The sequence below is a fragment of the Fusarium falciforme genome, chromosome 10, assembly GCF_026873545.1.
Source record: "Fusarium falciforme chromosome 10, complete sequence".
NCBI lineage: Eukaryota > Fungi > Ascomycota > Sordariomycetes > Hypocreales > Nectriaceae > Fusarium > Fusarium falciforme.
Window position 1 is genome coordinate 680,354 of NC_070553.1, and position 15,207 is coordinate 695,560.

General features: G+C 52.1%; 7 protein-coding genes across 7 annotated transcripts; 5 read left to right on the plus strand and 2 right to left on the minus strand.

Moving 5' to 3' along the window:
- Positions 1–223: 223 nt before the first annotated feature.
- Positions 224–1,610, plus strand: NCS54_01212000 (Hypothetical protein; the record flags this gene model as incomplete). The annotated part of the gene is made up of 5 exons (XM_053157367.1): positions 224–356; positions 404–557; positions 606–749; positions 797–894; positions 949–1,610. 5 exons carry the CDS (start codon positions 224–226, stop codon positions 1,608–1,610), a joined length of 1,191 nt encoding a protein of 396 aa, XP_053013342.1.
- A 1,213-nt stretch (positions 1,611–2,823) lies between these two features.
- Positions 2,824–4,699, plus strand: NCS54_01212100 (Hypothetical protein; the record flags this gene model as incomplete). The annotated part of the gene is made up of 3 exons (XM_053157368.1): positions 2,824–3,555; positions 3,606–4,004; positions 4,055–4,699. The coding sequence occupies 3 exons, from the start codon at positions 2,824–2,826 to the stop codon at positions 4,697–4,699; spliced, it is 1,776 nt and encodes a 591-aa protein (XP_053013343.1).
- A 433-nt stretch (positions 4,700–5,132) lies between these two features.
- On the plus strand, positions 5,133–6,527 carry NCS54_01212200 (Hypothetical protein; the record flags this gene model as incomplete). The annotated part of the gene is made up of 3 exons (XM_053157369.1): positions 5,133–5,238; positions 5,547–5,983; positions 6,033–6,527. The coding sequence occupies 3 exons, from the start codon at positions 5,133–5,135 to the stop codon at positions 6,525–6,527; spliced, it is 1,038 nt and encodes a 345-aa protein (XP_053013344.1).
- An 840-nt stretch (positions 6,528–7,367) lies between these two features.
- Positions 7,368–9,464, minus strand: NCS54_01212300 (Ferric oxidoreductase domain-containing protein; the record flags this gene model as incomplete). Its single annotated transcript, XM_053157370.1, has 2 exons — positions 7,368–8,901; positions 8,953–9,464. The coding sequence occupies 2 exons, from the start codon at positions 9,462–9,464 to the stop codon at positions 7,368–7,370; spliced, it is 2,046 nt and encodes a 681-aa protein (XP_053013345.1).
- A 1,145-nt stretch (positions 9,465–10,609) lies between these two features.
- Positions 10,610–11,188, plus strand: NCS54_01212400 (Hypothetical protein; the record flags this gene model as incomplete). Its single annotated transcript, XM_053157371.1, has 2 exons — positions 10,610–10,861; positions 10,928–11,188. 2 exons carry the CDS (start codon positions 10,610–10,612, stop codon positions 11,186–11,188), a joined length of 513 nt encoding a protein of 170 aa, XP_053013346.1.
- Positions 11,189–12,602: 1,414 nt separating this feature from the next.
- On the minus strand, positions 12,603–13,382 carry NCS54_01212500 (Hypothetical protein; the record flags this gene model as incomplete). The annotated part of the gene is made up of 1 exon (XM_053157372.1): positions 12,603–13,382. One exon carries the CDS (start codon positions 13,380–13,382, stop codon positions 12,603–12,605), a length of 780 nt encoding a protein of 259 aa, XP_053013347.1.
- Positions 13,383–13,977: 595 nt separating this feature from the next.
- On the plus strand, positions 13,978–15,177 carry NCS54_01212600 (Hypothetical protein; the record flags this gene model as incomplete). The annotated part of the gene is made up of 2 exons (XM_053157373.1): positions 13,978–15,004; positions 15,059–15,177. 2 exons carry the CDS (start codon positions 13,978–13,980, stop codon positions 15,175–15,177), a joined length of 1,146 nt encoding a protein of 381 aa, XP_053013348.1.
- Positions 15,178–15,207: the final 30 nt, after the last annotated feature.

A 15,207-nucleotide genomic window follows, 5' to 3' on the forward strand; every position in this document is an offset into this window, starting at 1 on the left:
GAGTTGAGGCGGAACTATCGAATATTCGGGCTTCACGGTCGGCCGCCATGTTGAGAGAGGAGGCAAAAGGAGGTGAGAGGAAAAGGAGCACGAAAAGTGCAACTTTTGATTATAAAAGAAGGGCATTCCGACCTGCAGAGTCAAAAATCAGCACACACAGTCACTTCTTCACCATCATCTCTTCTGCCTCTTCCTCTCCTGCTTGCCTGTCCGATCATTCAAAATGAAGTTCCAGACTCTGGTTGTTCTCTTCGCGACTGCCGCCTCGGCCGTCTCGCCGCCTGTGTGCGGTGAGCGACCTGCGGCGTGCGATTCCATGTCCAAGCAGGACAAGAACGCGTGCAAGAAGAAGATTGGTACGTCTTGAAGCATCTCAGTCTTTGACTCTGCTGACAATGTCTAGCTGCCATGGATCTCCAGAAGGAGATGTGCCTGGCTCCTGCTCGCACCGTCACTCGCACCGAGTTTGTCTACCCTACCAACACGGTGACCAAGACTCTGGATCCTATCCCCGTCACTGAGAAGGCCACCAAGACCATCACCAAGAAGGGCCCGGCGTGAGTATTTGCCTCATATCCTTGATCGTGCCCATCTGACTTTGGTAGCATCACTCCCCCCACCATCACTCTCACCAACACCGACACCGAGATTGTCCACGAGACCGTCACGGATACCTCCACTGAGACGGACTACTTCACTGAGACCAAGACTGAGACGTCTACTCAGACCGATACCAAGACCGAGACTAAGTAAGACGAGCAGAGCAATCTGTTGAGCACCTGGCTAATCATCACAGGACCGAGTCCAAGACGGAGACTGTTGACTTTGTCGCCCCTACTTGCGCTCCTACCATCAAGCGAGCTCGCCGCGAGGAGGCTCTCCCCACTGACTGCAGTAAGTCTACCCCTGAACACTCCCCTGCATCCAAACATACTGACTCTTCTCTAGGCTGCCTCCTGACTGTCACCAGCGGCCGTGCCCCTGATGCTACCTCTACCGCTACTGTCACTAAGCGTGCCACCACCGTCACTGTCTACGAGATCAACTCGATTACCGCCACCGTGACCCGCACCGTCACCGAGACCAAGTTCACCAACAGCAAGACCGTCCAGGCTCCTGAGACCACCATCACCGAGACCAAGACCGAGACTCAGACTGACCACGTTCCCACCACCGTCCACACCCCCGTCACCCAGACCAACACTGAGACCAAGACCGAGACCGAGATGGCCACCAAGACCGAGACCCAGACCAACATCGCCACCCAGACTGCCCCTGCCTGCGTCAACCCCTCCGCCTGGATCCAGCCCGGCAGCAGCATCAAGATCCCCAACAGCATCTCCCTCAAGAAGGAAACACTCAACAAGAACCTGTTCGAGAACGCTGACAAGTTCCTGAAGAGGTGCTGCGAGAAGTGCTTCTCCGACAAGAACTGCGACTTCTTCAAGGTCAACCTCGGCAGCCTCAGCTGCGACCTTTACTACACCAAGAACAAGGCCGGCGACTGCCTCCCTGCTCAGTGCCCTCTCGGCTTCCCCACCTTGACCCTCGGTAACAAGGACACCAGCACCTACTACCGTGGTCCTTGCTTCAAGTCTACTCCCAAATAAGTGATGGGAGAGGTGTGAACAGATGAGCGTAGCAGAGCTTCAAGTCGACCGAAGCCTCAAGGACTTTTACGCGTTCATTTGGATTTGAGATGACTTTTGACTTTGGTTGACTATTTGGTGTTTTCTATGTATTTGATTAGTAGTAGTATCAATAATTTCTTACTGTGATGGTTGGTCTTGGCTCTGGCGAGACTTGCCATCACGCTTTTTGCACAATTCTAGGCGCTTGCAAACGTGTGACACGAATAAGATTCTCTTGTTAAAATATTCCGCAATGACCGTGCTTCTCCATGTTTCTCCCAATCGGTGTTCCATGCTTCAAGGACCCGCTGGGCTTCAGGGAGCCTTTTTGATTAAGTGTTGATCCAGTGGCATGTTCTTTGCAGTAATGGCCGAGGCTAAGTAGTTTCTCTTGCTACTTATGTCTGACCCAGTATTTGCGTGCATTTGCATATATATCATCATCTCCTTTTGGGGAGAGGAGACGTAACAGTTTGCAAGCAACGTCAAGGTTAAGTTTTTAGCTTTCTATCGCTCCCGCCATAGAAATACTTCTATAAATAACCCGTGTTCTGGTGTTTTACGGTATCGGGTTTAATGTCAAGATGGCGCCCCGAGCGAGTATTGTGTCTCAGAGGTACTTTTTCATCCTGCGAGAAAGCACGCAAAAGGTACCCCCTATTCCGTACAGATACTCCCGGCCCCCACGCGTCAAGGCGCCCTGATGTGATCTGGCCCGCTGTTAGTGGTGGACTAGTTTGCCAACCCACGGATGAACACAAATGAAGAGGCTTGATCTCGGTAATTGTGGTGAGCAGTGAGATCGATAAGATATGAAAATGTTGGATGGCTGAACTCATTTTTCTCAGAAAGAATATTTTCTGTAGATATTTTCCCTCGCCTCAGGAGAAGAGAGAGCGTGGTTGTTAGAAATGCTGCCAATACCGCTCTAGACTAAAGGGGTTAGCAAGTTGGCTGGGCGACATGAAGGGCGGCTGATTCGCTTCAAGGAAGCAAAAGCAAAATCATTGGCCGTAGGATGAGGGGAAGAGACCTCGTTCTCACCATCCTTCTTTTCTCTCAGCTCAAGAGCAGACATCATGAATCCAGCCGAGGAATCGAACCAATCAGAAGGCCACTGCATCTCTTACAGATGCCGACTGTGTCGCTTTTCCATCCGCCTGGGCGAGACAGTAGTTGTGGGCGAGTAAGCATGAAATCAAAGAGGCGGACAGAGCTGACAGTTGGGAAATCAGATGTTGGTGATGGTAAACTCACACCAAGCTTCCATTTTGGGCGCAACCCACATTTCGAGAGGGGCCTACGTCTGGTCCTTCGAGGCTGTCACCTCACATGCTCACATGAGGAGGATGACCAGCTGCCCGCTTATCACGTTGAGTGCCTTAAATACGCGCCGCCGCTCACTAAAGAGGGTCTTCGTGCCACCAAGTACACCTATGAGCCTACCACATCCGAGGACCCAAGGCGCGCCTCAAGGATCCGAGATGTGGCGGGTAGGAGATTGCAGATGGAGTGCCCAATTCTACCCGCTGAAGTGTGTCTTCTCATCACTGAGGAGCTTGTCAGAGAATGTGCCGCAACTGCTACTCATGAGCTTTTGCAAGGTTATAGCCTGCAAGCACTGAATTCTGAGCTGAATATCTCACTGGGTGTGTGGGCTCGTTACACCTGCATTGATGGAATTCGCTATGTCGAGTCTCTTTCCAACACGGGGGACTCTCAGAGTGTCCTGCTTCTTGGCGCTGACAAGGCATCAGCTCCTGAGCTCCTTTACGTCTTGGAAGATCACTTGGGTATCAGGCAAGTGGTTTTTGCCAGCTACGAGCACTCGCTCAAGCTATCGGCTCTCCTCTGCAGACCAAAGACAGATGCTTGGTGGCGGACCATCCCCATCGCCGGCAAGAAGCTTATCTTCGAATCTGATGTGAGTTGGTTGAGCAACTGCAGCCCTCAATGCTAATTATTTCCCAATAGGGCCTTAAATTACGATCCATTGCCTCAAAGTCAACCCGCAACTCTCCAGACTTGACAACTGTTGCGTGGCCTACGCCCATGGCCCCATTCCAAGAGCCCATGTTTACCATCTGGGCCAAGATTCTGATCAACAAGCCGATCATGGACATGTCTCGTACCCACCTCCGGACGGTGTCGTTGGATTTTAACGACCCGGCTATAATTGGATACTCGGTCTGCTGGATAACGGGCGTTATGGGCATCCACGCACATTACGGGATGGAGAAGTTCACCGCCTACGATAGCTTTGATCAGTGCTATGAAATCCCCACTTGGATATATATACCTGTTGGTCCTGGCGAGCGTATCACCGGGATCTGGACCAGGAGCGGGGGCGACTCTTTTGATGCTGGAATCATGGTAAGAACAGCCCGTTCTCCCACCATGATGGCATTCTGACACTCGCCAAGTTCCAGATAAATCAGAAAAGACTGGTCGTGGTCGGACATTGCGAAGATTACCACGGTGAGCGTCTTGACGAAGCCAACCATTGGGGAGAGCTATCCAGCGTGACTAAAAAGCGCTTCCGGGTGCACTACCAACTCTCGTACCGTGGAGTTGAAAAGCTCGTCGCCCAACCCCTGAGTGGCCTTGAGCAATCTTTCTCTGGGAAGATATTACCGCCATGTCCCTCCCTGAATTACGATCCCTGGCCGTACTGCCATTACTCCTCTATGAGCCTAGAAAACGTGGTGGAAATCATCCCCTGCAGGAGGAAGGTCAGGCCACTCACCACCCCCTACTGGGCCATAACAGGCATTCTCTTGCGCTACGCGAATGGCAGTCGAGCCTGCGCGGGCGAGTTTCGGATGGACTGCGCGGGAGAGCCTATAAACGTTGATGGTGCAGTGTTTGTATATCTAGGCTACGTTGATAAAACTAAAATCACCTACTGGCACCTGTCGAGGATTGATCTTACCCTTGTCGACGATGACGAGTGCCAGAGTGGGTGGTGCCTGGCGATGCAGGGGACGCTTCAATGGTGGTTTGGTGACGAGGGCCGGTGCAAGGTATCATGGATCGACAACATGGGCCAGATCCACTCAGCTACCTAGTTAAGTAATAGAGGACGGTGCTGGCGGATGGCCTTGAGAAGGGGTTGTCGTGGTTTGCTATTGGGTTCACTAGTAATATCTGTGATCAAGACAGTTGGATTTAGGGTTAGACCAGCTTCTAGTATTAACCCACTAATAAATACAAGCTAAGTGTCCTGACCTTGGTAACTGTGGTGAGCAGTGGATGTTTTGCAGAAAGGGGATTCTCTCAGATGCTCTTTTTCAATTGCAGAGCCGAAGGCTGATTGTCCAGAGCAACTCGGACTCCATCACAAGCCACTCTCAATAGTGTCGGAGTTAACCCAAGTTGGCCAGGCGACACAAATGGGGGTTTCAGAATGAGTTCAATTAGATGTGACGTTAGAAATGCCAACACAACAAACTTCTTTTCTACACAAATATCCTCATCCTCACGCTGAATAAAAAAAACACCATGGAACAAGCCCAAGAGCGGATAGATGAGCCAGAAAATCACTGTGTGACACGAAGATGCCGGCTTTGTCGGTTCCCCATTGAAATGGGCGAGATGGCGGTTGCTGGTAAGTGGCCAAGCGGGACCGTCAAATCTGGCTCGGATGACTAGACGTGAATGGGTGGCTCACTCCAGCTTACGCCTTTAAAGAATCTGCCCATTATTACGAGGATAATCATCTGCTCCTTCAAGGTTGTAAAGTCGATTGCAGCCATCAGGACGGGGAGTCGGGATAGGTTCCTTCGTATCACGTCGGATGCCGCAAGTACGCATCCTGGCCCGATGATCAATATTTGCTTCGTGCCACCGAGTATACCTATGAGCCCACGATGCGCGAGGATCAGAGACGCGTGGACAGGACCAGGCTGCTACTAGGGAGGCGGCTGCAACAGGTCTATAACAAGCTGCCTGCAGAAGTATGCTTCATGATTGCGGGTGAGCTTGTTCGCGAGGTTGCCGCCATGGCTACCGAACAACTCTGGCAAAGTCGTCCCCGCGACCTGGAAAATTGCGACATTTATAACCGAATCGATATGAATGTGCGGGCTCGGTACATTTACATTGACGGAGTCCGCTATGTGGAATCTCTGTCCAGCTCGCCCTACGCTGAGGGCGAGCTGGTCATCGACCCCGCGACCTCGTCGACAATTGACGCCATCCATGTCTTGGAGGATCATATTGGAGTCAGAAGAATCCTGTTCTCTAGTACCGAGCATTCGCAAAAGCTTGAAGCTCTTCTCAGTACCCCAGTGAGAGACGCCTGGTGGCGCAACATCCCCTTTAGCACCACCGTCTTTTACGCCAACTTTGATGTACGTTATTGTGTGACTTCCCGCCGTTAGTGTCTGACATGTTTTTCAGGGCGTTAAACTGCGAGGCATCAAAACGGACGGCCGTGGTCCGCGCCCCGTCCCATCAGCAGCCATGCAGGGAAAATCAACCTCTGAAGACGTGGCGTGGCCCAGGCCCATGTACCCGGCAAATGAACCAGTTCTTCACTATTCAAACTTGAATACTTGGGAAATCGAAGAGGAGCGCCGTAACGCAGAAATCACGCCATGGACCCCGTTCACTCGCTATCGCTTCCGCACCGTATCTTTCGACTGCAACGACCCAGCCGTGACTGGATACTCTGTCTGTTTCAAGTCTGGAATCAGGGGTATTTACGCTCACCGCGAAGAAGACCTGGAAATGTACAATGACGTTGATATGTACACTCGTACTGGCATTTGGATGCACATGCCAGTTGACCCCGATGAGCGTATTTCGGCCATTTGGATCAGATGTCAAGACACCATGTCATCTTCTGGACTAATGGTGAGGAAGACTGCCCGTATTCCCATGACAGCCTACTGACAACCTGTGACAAGTTGCAAACAAACAAAGGCAGACAAGTCATGTTTTGATTGCGAACGGACAGCCAAAATCGCCTGGATAAAGCCCGTCTCTGGACACCCCTACCCGGCGTCTCCGAGAGTCCCTTCCGGGTGTACTGCAAACTCTCATATCGGGGAGTCGACCAGATCGCCGTCCAGCCCCTGGAAACCCTCACCGAAGAGCCCCCTGGGCAGATGATGCCGTGGCCAGCACTGCCCTCCCGCGCCCCTCGACGGCAACATTATTCCGCCGTGAGCCTAGACAATGTGGCTCAGATCACACCTTGCGGCAGAGAAATCCCTTTTGAGGATGGCGACTACGGGGTCATAACCGGAATCATGGTACACTACGCGGATGGCCATCGAGCTTGCGCGGGCGAGTTTCGGGCGGACTGCGCGGGCGAAAGCATGCGGGTTGACAACACATCGTTGCTGCTTCTCGGCTTTTACGTCGAAACGAATGAAAGGGCTGGGCGATGGCTGGCAGCGACCGAATCTGAGCCTACGGATGATGACGGATTTCTTGCCTGGAGATCCCTCCGCTGCGGAGGGATGCTTCAATGGTGGTTTGACGAACAGGGTCTCTGTCAGATATTCCATCACAACGGGGCGGGCCAGTTATCGCGGGTATAGATGGGAGATGGAACTGCCTTGAGAAAGGCTTGTCATGGCTTGCTAAATGATTTCACGAGTGTTGTCGCGTGGTACGGTCGGGATATAGAAGGGTGGAGAAAAGTGTTCAACCCGCCAAGGTTCATAGACGCTTGTCAGTTAGGTCCCTAGCATTATTCAAGGGTTAAATCACCTAGTAAACCTGGTTCTACCAAGAATACGCATCCACCTCGAGCTCATAAACAACCTGGCCCTTCTTTGCCGCTGTAGTAACTGCAGCTCTCACGTCATCACAGAGTCCTCCTGGTCCACAAGCCACGATGCCTACTCTACTCCATCCAGCAGCTTCTTCTTCAGCCAAGATCTGGGAAATGTCAAGTCTCTCTCCCACTCTCACGTCTTTCTCTGCAATCTCACTCAAGACTCCATCTACCGCCTCTACCAGACAAGAAGCCGTCTCCTTGACGCTCCAGCAGAGTTTGGTGTTGCGGTGGCGGGTTATCCAAGGGAGGAGACTGGTAATGCCGATACCTCCTCCAATGAGCAGCACGCGGTCACAGCGTAGAACTTCCTTGGTGGGAGTGTTGGGATACGGTCCGTCGAGAAGAGTGAGTAGGTTATCATGTGCCTTGAGATATTTGGTCATTCCTGTCGACTTCTTGATCAGGAGCGTTAGGCCAGCCGTCGAGTGAACGACCTTGGCAGCACAGGCTTGTTGTTTTGACCCGTTCTTCTCAGTGTCGACGTGATCGAGCGGAACCACATGACCGTCTTGTTCCGAGTTGACACCACTGCCTGAATGTGAGATCAGGGCAGTTGGCACAACAGAGAAAGGGTGGTTCTCCCAAGGACGCAAGGGGTTCAGCGTCGGAAAATAGGCATACACATGGTTACCAGGCTCCAAAACCCAACGAATTCCAGGGACGTCAACGCGGATGTAGTCATTTCCAAGGTCAGTAACCTTGGAACGGCGTAGACCGGTCTTCAAGATGCGTCCCACTCGCACGAGACGATCGAAGAACCACACGCCGCAAGCAATTTCCAACCAGACCTCATATCCCCAAACAAGGCCAATCCAGTACTTGATGTGGTACCAACATCCAACAATTACAAATACTGCAAGAAGGATGTGAGAGATGAGAAAAGCTTCGTAGGCGAAACGACGGACGTAAAGACCGCTCGCAAACACCATTATCATGGTTGCCACAGTTGCCACTGCACCCCAGATCCAGTACTCCTTTTTTGCTTCGGCGGGATAGTACAGAGGTAGTGCGAGAAGAGTATGGAGGAGGGCTTGAAGGGCAAACATTCGGGCTACCCAGCGGTGCAGTAACATGTAGGTTGAGTGAGACCAGTTAGTCATCCAGAGCAAAAAGTTGTTTCTGGATGAGAAGAGAATTAGGAGAGGAAGCAGGACGAATGCAAACACTCCTGTGCGGTAAAAGATGTAGGCGGTAATCTCCTTGGCCCGCGTGGCATACCAAGCATGGGGTTGTTGGGTCTTGTAATTGACTGCCGTCAGGATGAGGTTGAGGATGAAAAAGACCAGCACGTAAAGGCCTTGACCCATGGTGGGAGCATTGCCGAGGAGGTAAGGAAGCGGGCGGACATGATATGTCCCTACAATAGTCTGGTAGACAAAGTATGGCTTCACCTTGTCGAGAAGACCAGACATGTAGGGAACGTAGCCAAGCCAAGTGAGGGCCATGGGAATGCCAAATCCAGCGACCAGGATAGCGATGCTGCGCGAACAAGTTAGCAATGAGGAGTCTAATAGCTGTCCACGAACGTACCCAAAGCCTGCTTCCACAAGATTCTCCCGATAGACTGCGGTGAGGGCATTATACTGAGCTAGGTAAACAGAGGGGTCAACGATGGAGGTTGTGTTGAGATACTCGCCAGTTGGTGTGAGTTGCTGCGTCGGCGACTTGGTGATTTTCTGCAGAGAAGTCGAATAGCTCCATTTGGGAGCAACAGAGGGGCTCTCTGTAGATTCCTTCTCCCAAAAACCCTCAATCTTGGAGACGGTGACGTGATACCTGGCGCACTCTGTCTTGATACACCAAGCAAGGGTGGTGAGCCAAGGTGTGTCAGCAGCCCTGCACTCTGGCGAAGTCATGCCCGAGCCATGGCTCATTCCGCTTGGCATATCGCCGTGACTGGAGCACTCGAGCATCAAGCCGCTCAGCGACCGGAGACAGGCATACGCACAGGGTGGCTCGTATGGGTAAATGCCATAGCCGACCAACCCGCCGCCGCCAAGAACAGGCCGGGCCAACAGCCATGCAAGAGCAAGACGCTTCATGCTAGCTAATGGAGGTGAGACAAAGAGACCCCTGTATTGCACGCGAGTGGAGTTTCAGGGGGATAAATGACTTGCAGGAGTAAAAACTGAGAGGCCACAGACCAAGACGAGGCAACGTAGATACAAAGAGAGACGCAGCATGTTTATAAAGAGCGAAAAATGGGCTCTTTTCGATGCTACAGAGCCTTCGATAAGGAGAAATATCAACAACGCGATTGGCTACCGGAATCTCGGCTCGACGATGGAACGATTCCAAAGAGTCAATATGAGCAAGTTTCCCCACGCGCGTTTAAAGCGCCACAGAAAAACTGGCGATAACCTCAGCCTATCAGGCAACTCTTGAGGCAAGAGGTTGCATACTTGGGGAGCATTAGAGGGAGTAGCTTCGGAGTCTGGACTGTAGACTGCAGCTCAGCCGATGTGTCGGTAAGAGATGGTGGATCTTGTGAGTCGGTTCGCAGCATCAGCAAAGATCACGTCGTTATCTTGAGCCGCTAACACTGCAAGATCCCGGACTCTTTTTTGAGGTTATTTGCGACGGTTGCATGTGAACTGGCAATCTTGAATAGGATATGCAGCAAGGGTGTTTCTTACTGCGACTCTGCCCTGTGCCTTGTCCTGGAGATGCATCTCTAGCTACAGGGAGTATCATTGCTTTGGTGGGCTCGATCAGTACTGCGTCGTAGATCAGCTGCAAGTGGACATTGCCATAATCGGCCAAACTCACATCGCCAGGCCAAAGGATTAGTTTCAGGCTCAAGTTGGCATCCAATTCTAGATTCCCATCAAACAGTCTCGACCTGTTCCAAGTTCCTCCTCTACTACGTGCGGAATAACCAAACTCGACACCCGAGCATTTGCCAAACTCCAACCCCCCTCTTGACCAGTAAAACAGCCGCCAAGACTCTTACGTATCACTATCCTCAAACCGCGCGGACCCTTTCCGCAGCCCAAGCCATGTAGTCAAAGCCACAACTGCCTGAAGCGAATCGTTTTGCAATGTGAGCAACTTTGAGCATGTTACCAGGCACATCAAGATGCAGTTAAAAAGAGCTGTTGGGAATATGTTGTAATGCTAACAACTCATCACACCATCTCTATTCGCATCTCAGTCACTGTGTTTACTCACTCAAGCCACTATCACTATGAAGTACACGGCCGCTCTCTTTGCCCTCCCTCTGGCATCTGCCTTTGGACTCTCACCTCGTCACGAAGGCCATGATCACGACAGCAGCAGCGAACATAGCAATGACACCAGCGGAACTGGCCATGACCACTCCATGGCTCACGGACAGTTTAACTTTACCCCCTCCGGTATTCCCTGGCCTACCTGCGCCCGGACCTGCTGCAACGCCAACTTCCAATACTTCTCCAAGCCCGTGAACCACCCCCTGTGCGTCAGCCAGGCATTCTAAGACAACGTCACTACCTGTGTGGCAACCAACTGCACAGAGTATGAACAGGGCGCGTACGCTGTTGTTGCAGAGATCGAGTGTCCTCAGGCGGAGGACTACGAGGTCGACATTGACAAGGATGCCGTCGTCTCGGCTCTGAAGAAGGAGGGAGGAAACCCGCAGTCTTGCAGTGGCGTCAACAACGAGACGATTGAGTGCCAGAACGAAACTACTGAAGGTCGGGGGGCTTTGGCGTATGGACAGGGCGATTTGTTGATCCCTACCTTTACGGTTGCTGGCCTGGCTATTTTGCTGAGCCTTGGTCTCTAGTCCCGAAGCATGGAGGAAGCAAACTAGGCTCAGTAAGCTGCCATAATCAGAGGCACTGCTGAATGTGCAAGGGATGGTTATGTTGGGCAGGCTTGACATATTGCAGCATAGCGGAGGTAGTCTCTGGCGATAAACAAAAGTAGATAGTATTATAACATTCTCAACGTCATTTCATTGGCCTTCGGGGCCAGACTCAAAGATTCCATCACGCTTCAACGACATGTGCAGCCATGTCATGTCGGGAATGGCGCCTGGCTCGTTGTACGAATATTGACGATGGAGGCTGTTGGAATAGTCTTGGTGACCAACAGTCGCATCACCTCCCTTGCCGTTAGTATGAATATACGAAATGGAGCAGAACCTAGGCTCATGCTCCATAAATGTGACTCTGTAGTGGTCGGGTTCATCGTTGGCCGTGTTGGAGTCAGGATGGACCTGGAAATCGAAAATGGCGAGGCGACCCGGCCCTTCCCCTAAAACCCGGTACGTGACGCCTTGTCCTGAACCTGGGATGATCGAGTTTTGGGTCCAGTAGATAGCGATGGACTTGTCTGCGAGATAGTCGCTAGGAAGCTCGCCGTGGTTTGTGGCGCTTGATCCGTCGCCTAGTGATATAACGCCATTTATACTGACGTATATGATATTATTGGAAGTTGAGTACATGGTGATAGGGAATGGCAAGGTGATCTCTTTATATTCATCTAGATGAGAGTTGGGAAAGTCGTCGTCACTGAAAATCGGGGTTGGTTCCTCTTCATACGATTGGGTGGTGAAGTCTGCGACGGGGAATGATGTCGTCGGGACAAAAGGCCAATCAGTGGGCTCTGTCGGCGTTGTATCTGCCATTGGCAGCGTCTTTGTGGATGGAGACGGATCTGTAGGTGTAGATGTATCTTGGAAAGAGTTTTTAGAGATTGACGGGGGCTTAGGGATAGAAAGTTCCGTGGCTGCAGATTCTGTTGCAGATTCTGTTGCAGAATCTGACTCACCGGGCGGTATATTAATGGAGGAATATTCAGCGGGCGTGGAGGTTTTTGAAGGAGTACTGGTGAAAGATGGATCATCTCCGGAACTTGTTGGAGTCTTTTCTTCTGTGGATATCTCTGTAGAAGAGGAATACGCAGGCGATGGTGTCTGAGAAACTGCAGGCCAAGTATCCTCGAGAACTGACGTTGAGTCTGATGTTGTCGGCAATCCCTCTGTCGACGCCAGGTAACCCTGGGATACCATTGTAGGGGAATTCGAAGCATCTATCGATCCTCCATTGCTTGTTGAAACGGAGGAGCTTGATGTCTCGACACCGCGGCTTGATCTAGTACTAGCGTTGGTAGAACTGGGAGGAACTCGGTCATCAATCTCCCCGTTCAGACATTGCTCGACTATTAAAGACGCTCATTAGTCACACATCACGATGTCATGATTCTCGAAACGTACCACTGTAGATGGTGAGCGAGACTGGCGCACAGTCTGCCGGCCGCCTCGAGAAGGTGATGTACACTTCTCCAGTGGTGGAATCTTGGCAAAAGCCCGCTTGACCATTCGGCAAGGAAGGATTAACGAATTGGAGGAGACCTTGAGCATTCTGGAAAGTGGTCGTTATAGAACCATCTGGCGGAGTCCCCTGGCCACTGAATGGCTTGTAGGTTTCGCCGCTGTAGTAGATGGGCAGACCGTTGTCGAAAAGCTGTCCCGAGACCATGCTAAAGGCGGAGGCATCGGTGCAGGTGTTGGGGTTTACAGCGTTCTCGCCACCTATAAAACCACCACGGGCTCTCTTTGACAGGTCTCGCTTTGAAGAGTCCGTGGAGGGAGTGACGGCAAAGATGAGGTTGCCGTCGGCTGCGACTGGGCCGCTCGTAGCGGTGGAAGACAGGCTGTAGGTTCCTGCGTCTGATGGAAGCAAGGTATTCGTGCCGATAGAAGATGTGGGCGACAGGGGAGAATCTCTCGAATTTGGACCTTGCTGTCCTCGGGTAGATGAAGCTCCTGCCCAAGGATTTCCAGAGGAAGAGGGGACAAGTGATGTTTCTACCAAGGCCGGACCAGCTGTGTTGGTTGACACGGGGGCCAGGTATGTTGACAGGTACGTAATGCACCAAGACAGAAGAGTAGATTCGCCTCCTTTTACAAGGTCAGCAGCACTGATAACGTGAATGATGCCCCCAAGCACCGCGGTAACAGAGGATGGCCTCATAGCGCCGTGTTGATTGATCGTAGATAATGGGGAAACGAATGAATACTAGCGCAAGTTGACGGGAACATTCTAGACGAGCCAACGCGGTACGTTTGTATAACCACTTGCTCGACGACTGTGGCATGTTGTCTCTACAGGGAGGAGCCAGTCATGCAGGGAGACTAGTCATCTCGGCTACGGTCTCAAGAAATGCTCAACAGCGTTGCCTCAACGCCCTGGAACGAAGACGTATTTCCGAAATGAGACAATCTAGGCAGCATGAGTTCCAGCTGGCGCCCAGAAGACCAAGCCCGGGGGACTATCCGGAACGAAGAGGCTGTCCCAGACGAGCTTCAGCCCTATCATCCGAGACAATTTTTGTCAGACGCGTCTCGGTCGTCCAACGTGCGGCTGAGAAACATTGATTGTCAGCTAGCCACTCGAGAAGGACAGAGGACCTGGACTCTGTGGAACAGTTGGGGAGGCATCCCTTAAAAGCCACCTCGACCCCTGACATCGTGGCGACATGCCGGCATTTTTCAACTTTTATATCATCTGCGCTAGAGCACGTTTGTTAAATCCCCAAGATTTTCTCCAGTCACTCCTTTGAATAATCATGCGTCTTGAGTCTGCTAGCCTGGCAGGTCTCCTGGCCATCGCCAAGGCGCAATCGATCTCTATTGATGGCGTCCTCTTCGCCTACCAAACGGCTACCATCACAGAATGCTTTCCCATGGGCGGTAATGGCCTTGAGCCAACGCCTGGCCTCAGCATTGGCGGCAATGCACCCACAATCAACAGACCAGCACTAACAGGCCAACCCATCATTGTCGAGGTCGACGCGCCAAGGTGTAACTCGTGCGGCTGTGACGCCTGTGCTTACACTGAGGTGTACACCTTGACGTGCGATGCTTTCTGCGATACTGGTCTTTGCAAACAGGCTTACGTTGTTACCGAGACGTATAGCGGCATGACGGCAAAGCCTAGCTTGGCGCCGACCGATCTCCCCTTTGGCTTCACCTGCGACGTCCAGACCTGCACTACGTGTGGCCCTGAGCCGATTACTGCGACCATCACGTACCCTCTGACCGAGCGACTCTATATCAACAAGGTGCCAGCTCCGACGGGTGTGCCTGGGGCGAAGAAACCAGCTGCTTATTCTCCCTCCCAAGAGGATGGCTCTGGGTTTCACTATGAGTCCGACTATGCATCTGGCGCAGACTCAACTGGTGTCGATTCCAACTCTGGGTCCGACTCTGGTGGTTCCAGCTCCGATGCGAACTCGGACTCCAAGGCTAACCCCAACGGTGGATCATATGACGACTCCGACTCTGGTTCCAACGATGATTCTCACTATCAACCAGAGTCTGGCCCTAGTTCTGGCTCTAGCCCTAGTTCCAACGACAACTCTCACTATGGCTCCAACTCTGACGCCTACCCCAATGCCAACTCGGACTCTGGTTACAAGGCCGGGTCTAACTCACACCCTGGGCCAGGATATGGCTCTGATGCTGGATCACAACCTGGAGCTTACCCGGAATCTCAATCTAGGTGGCAACCTGGACCAGGCGCTGGAAACAATGCAGAGTCCAATGCTGGGCAGAACACCGGTTCTGATTCGACCTCTAACTCCTCACCCGAGCGTATGTGCCCCCTCGAACTCGTTTTGACACGCGGCAGGGCTAACTCAAACCAAGTACCTCCTTCCGACGATCGACCCGTCTACGTCAGCTCCGCCAGCAAGTCGATAGTGATACTCACCCTGGGCTTCACCAGTTTAGTTTCCTTTACTTTCCTAGCTCTTATCTCGTTGTAATACACTCATTATTCTCTTTGTACCATCACT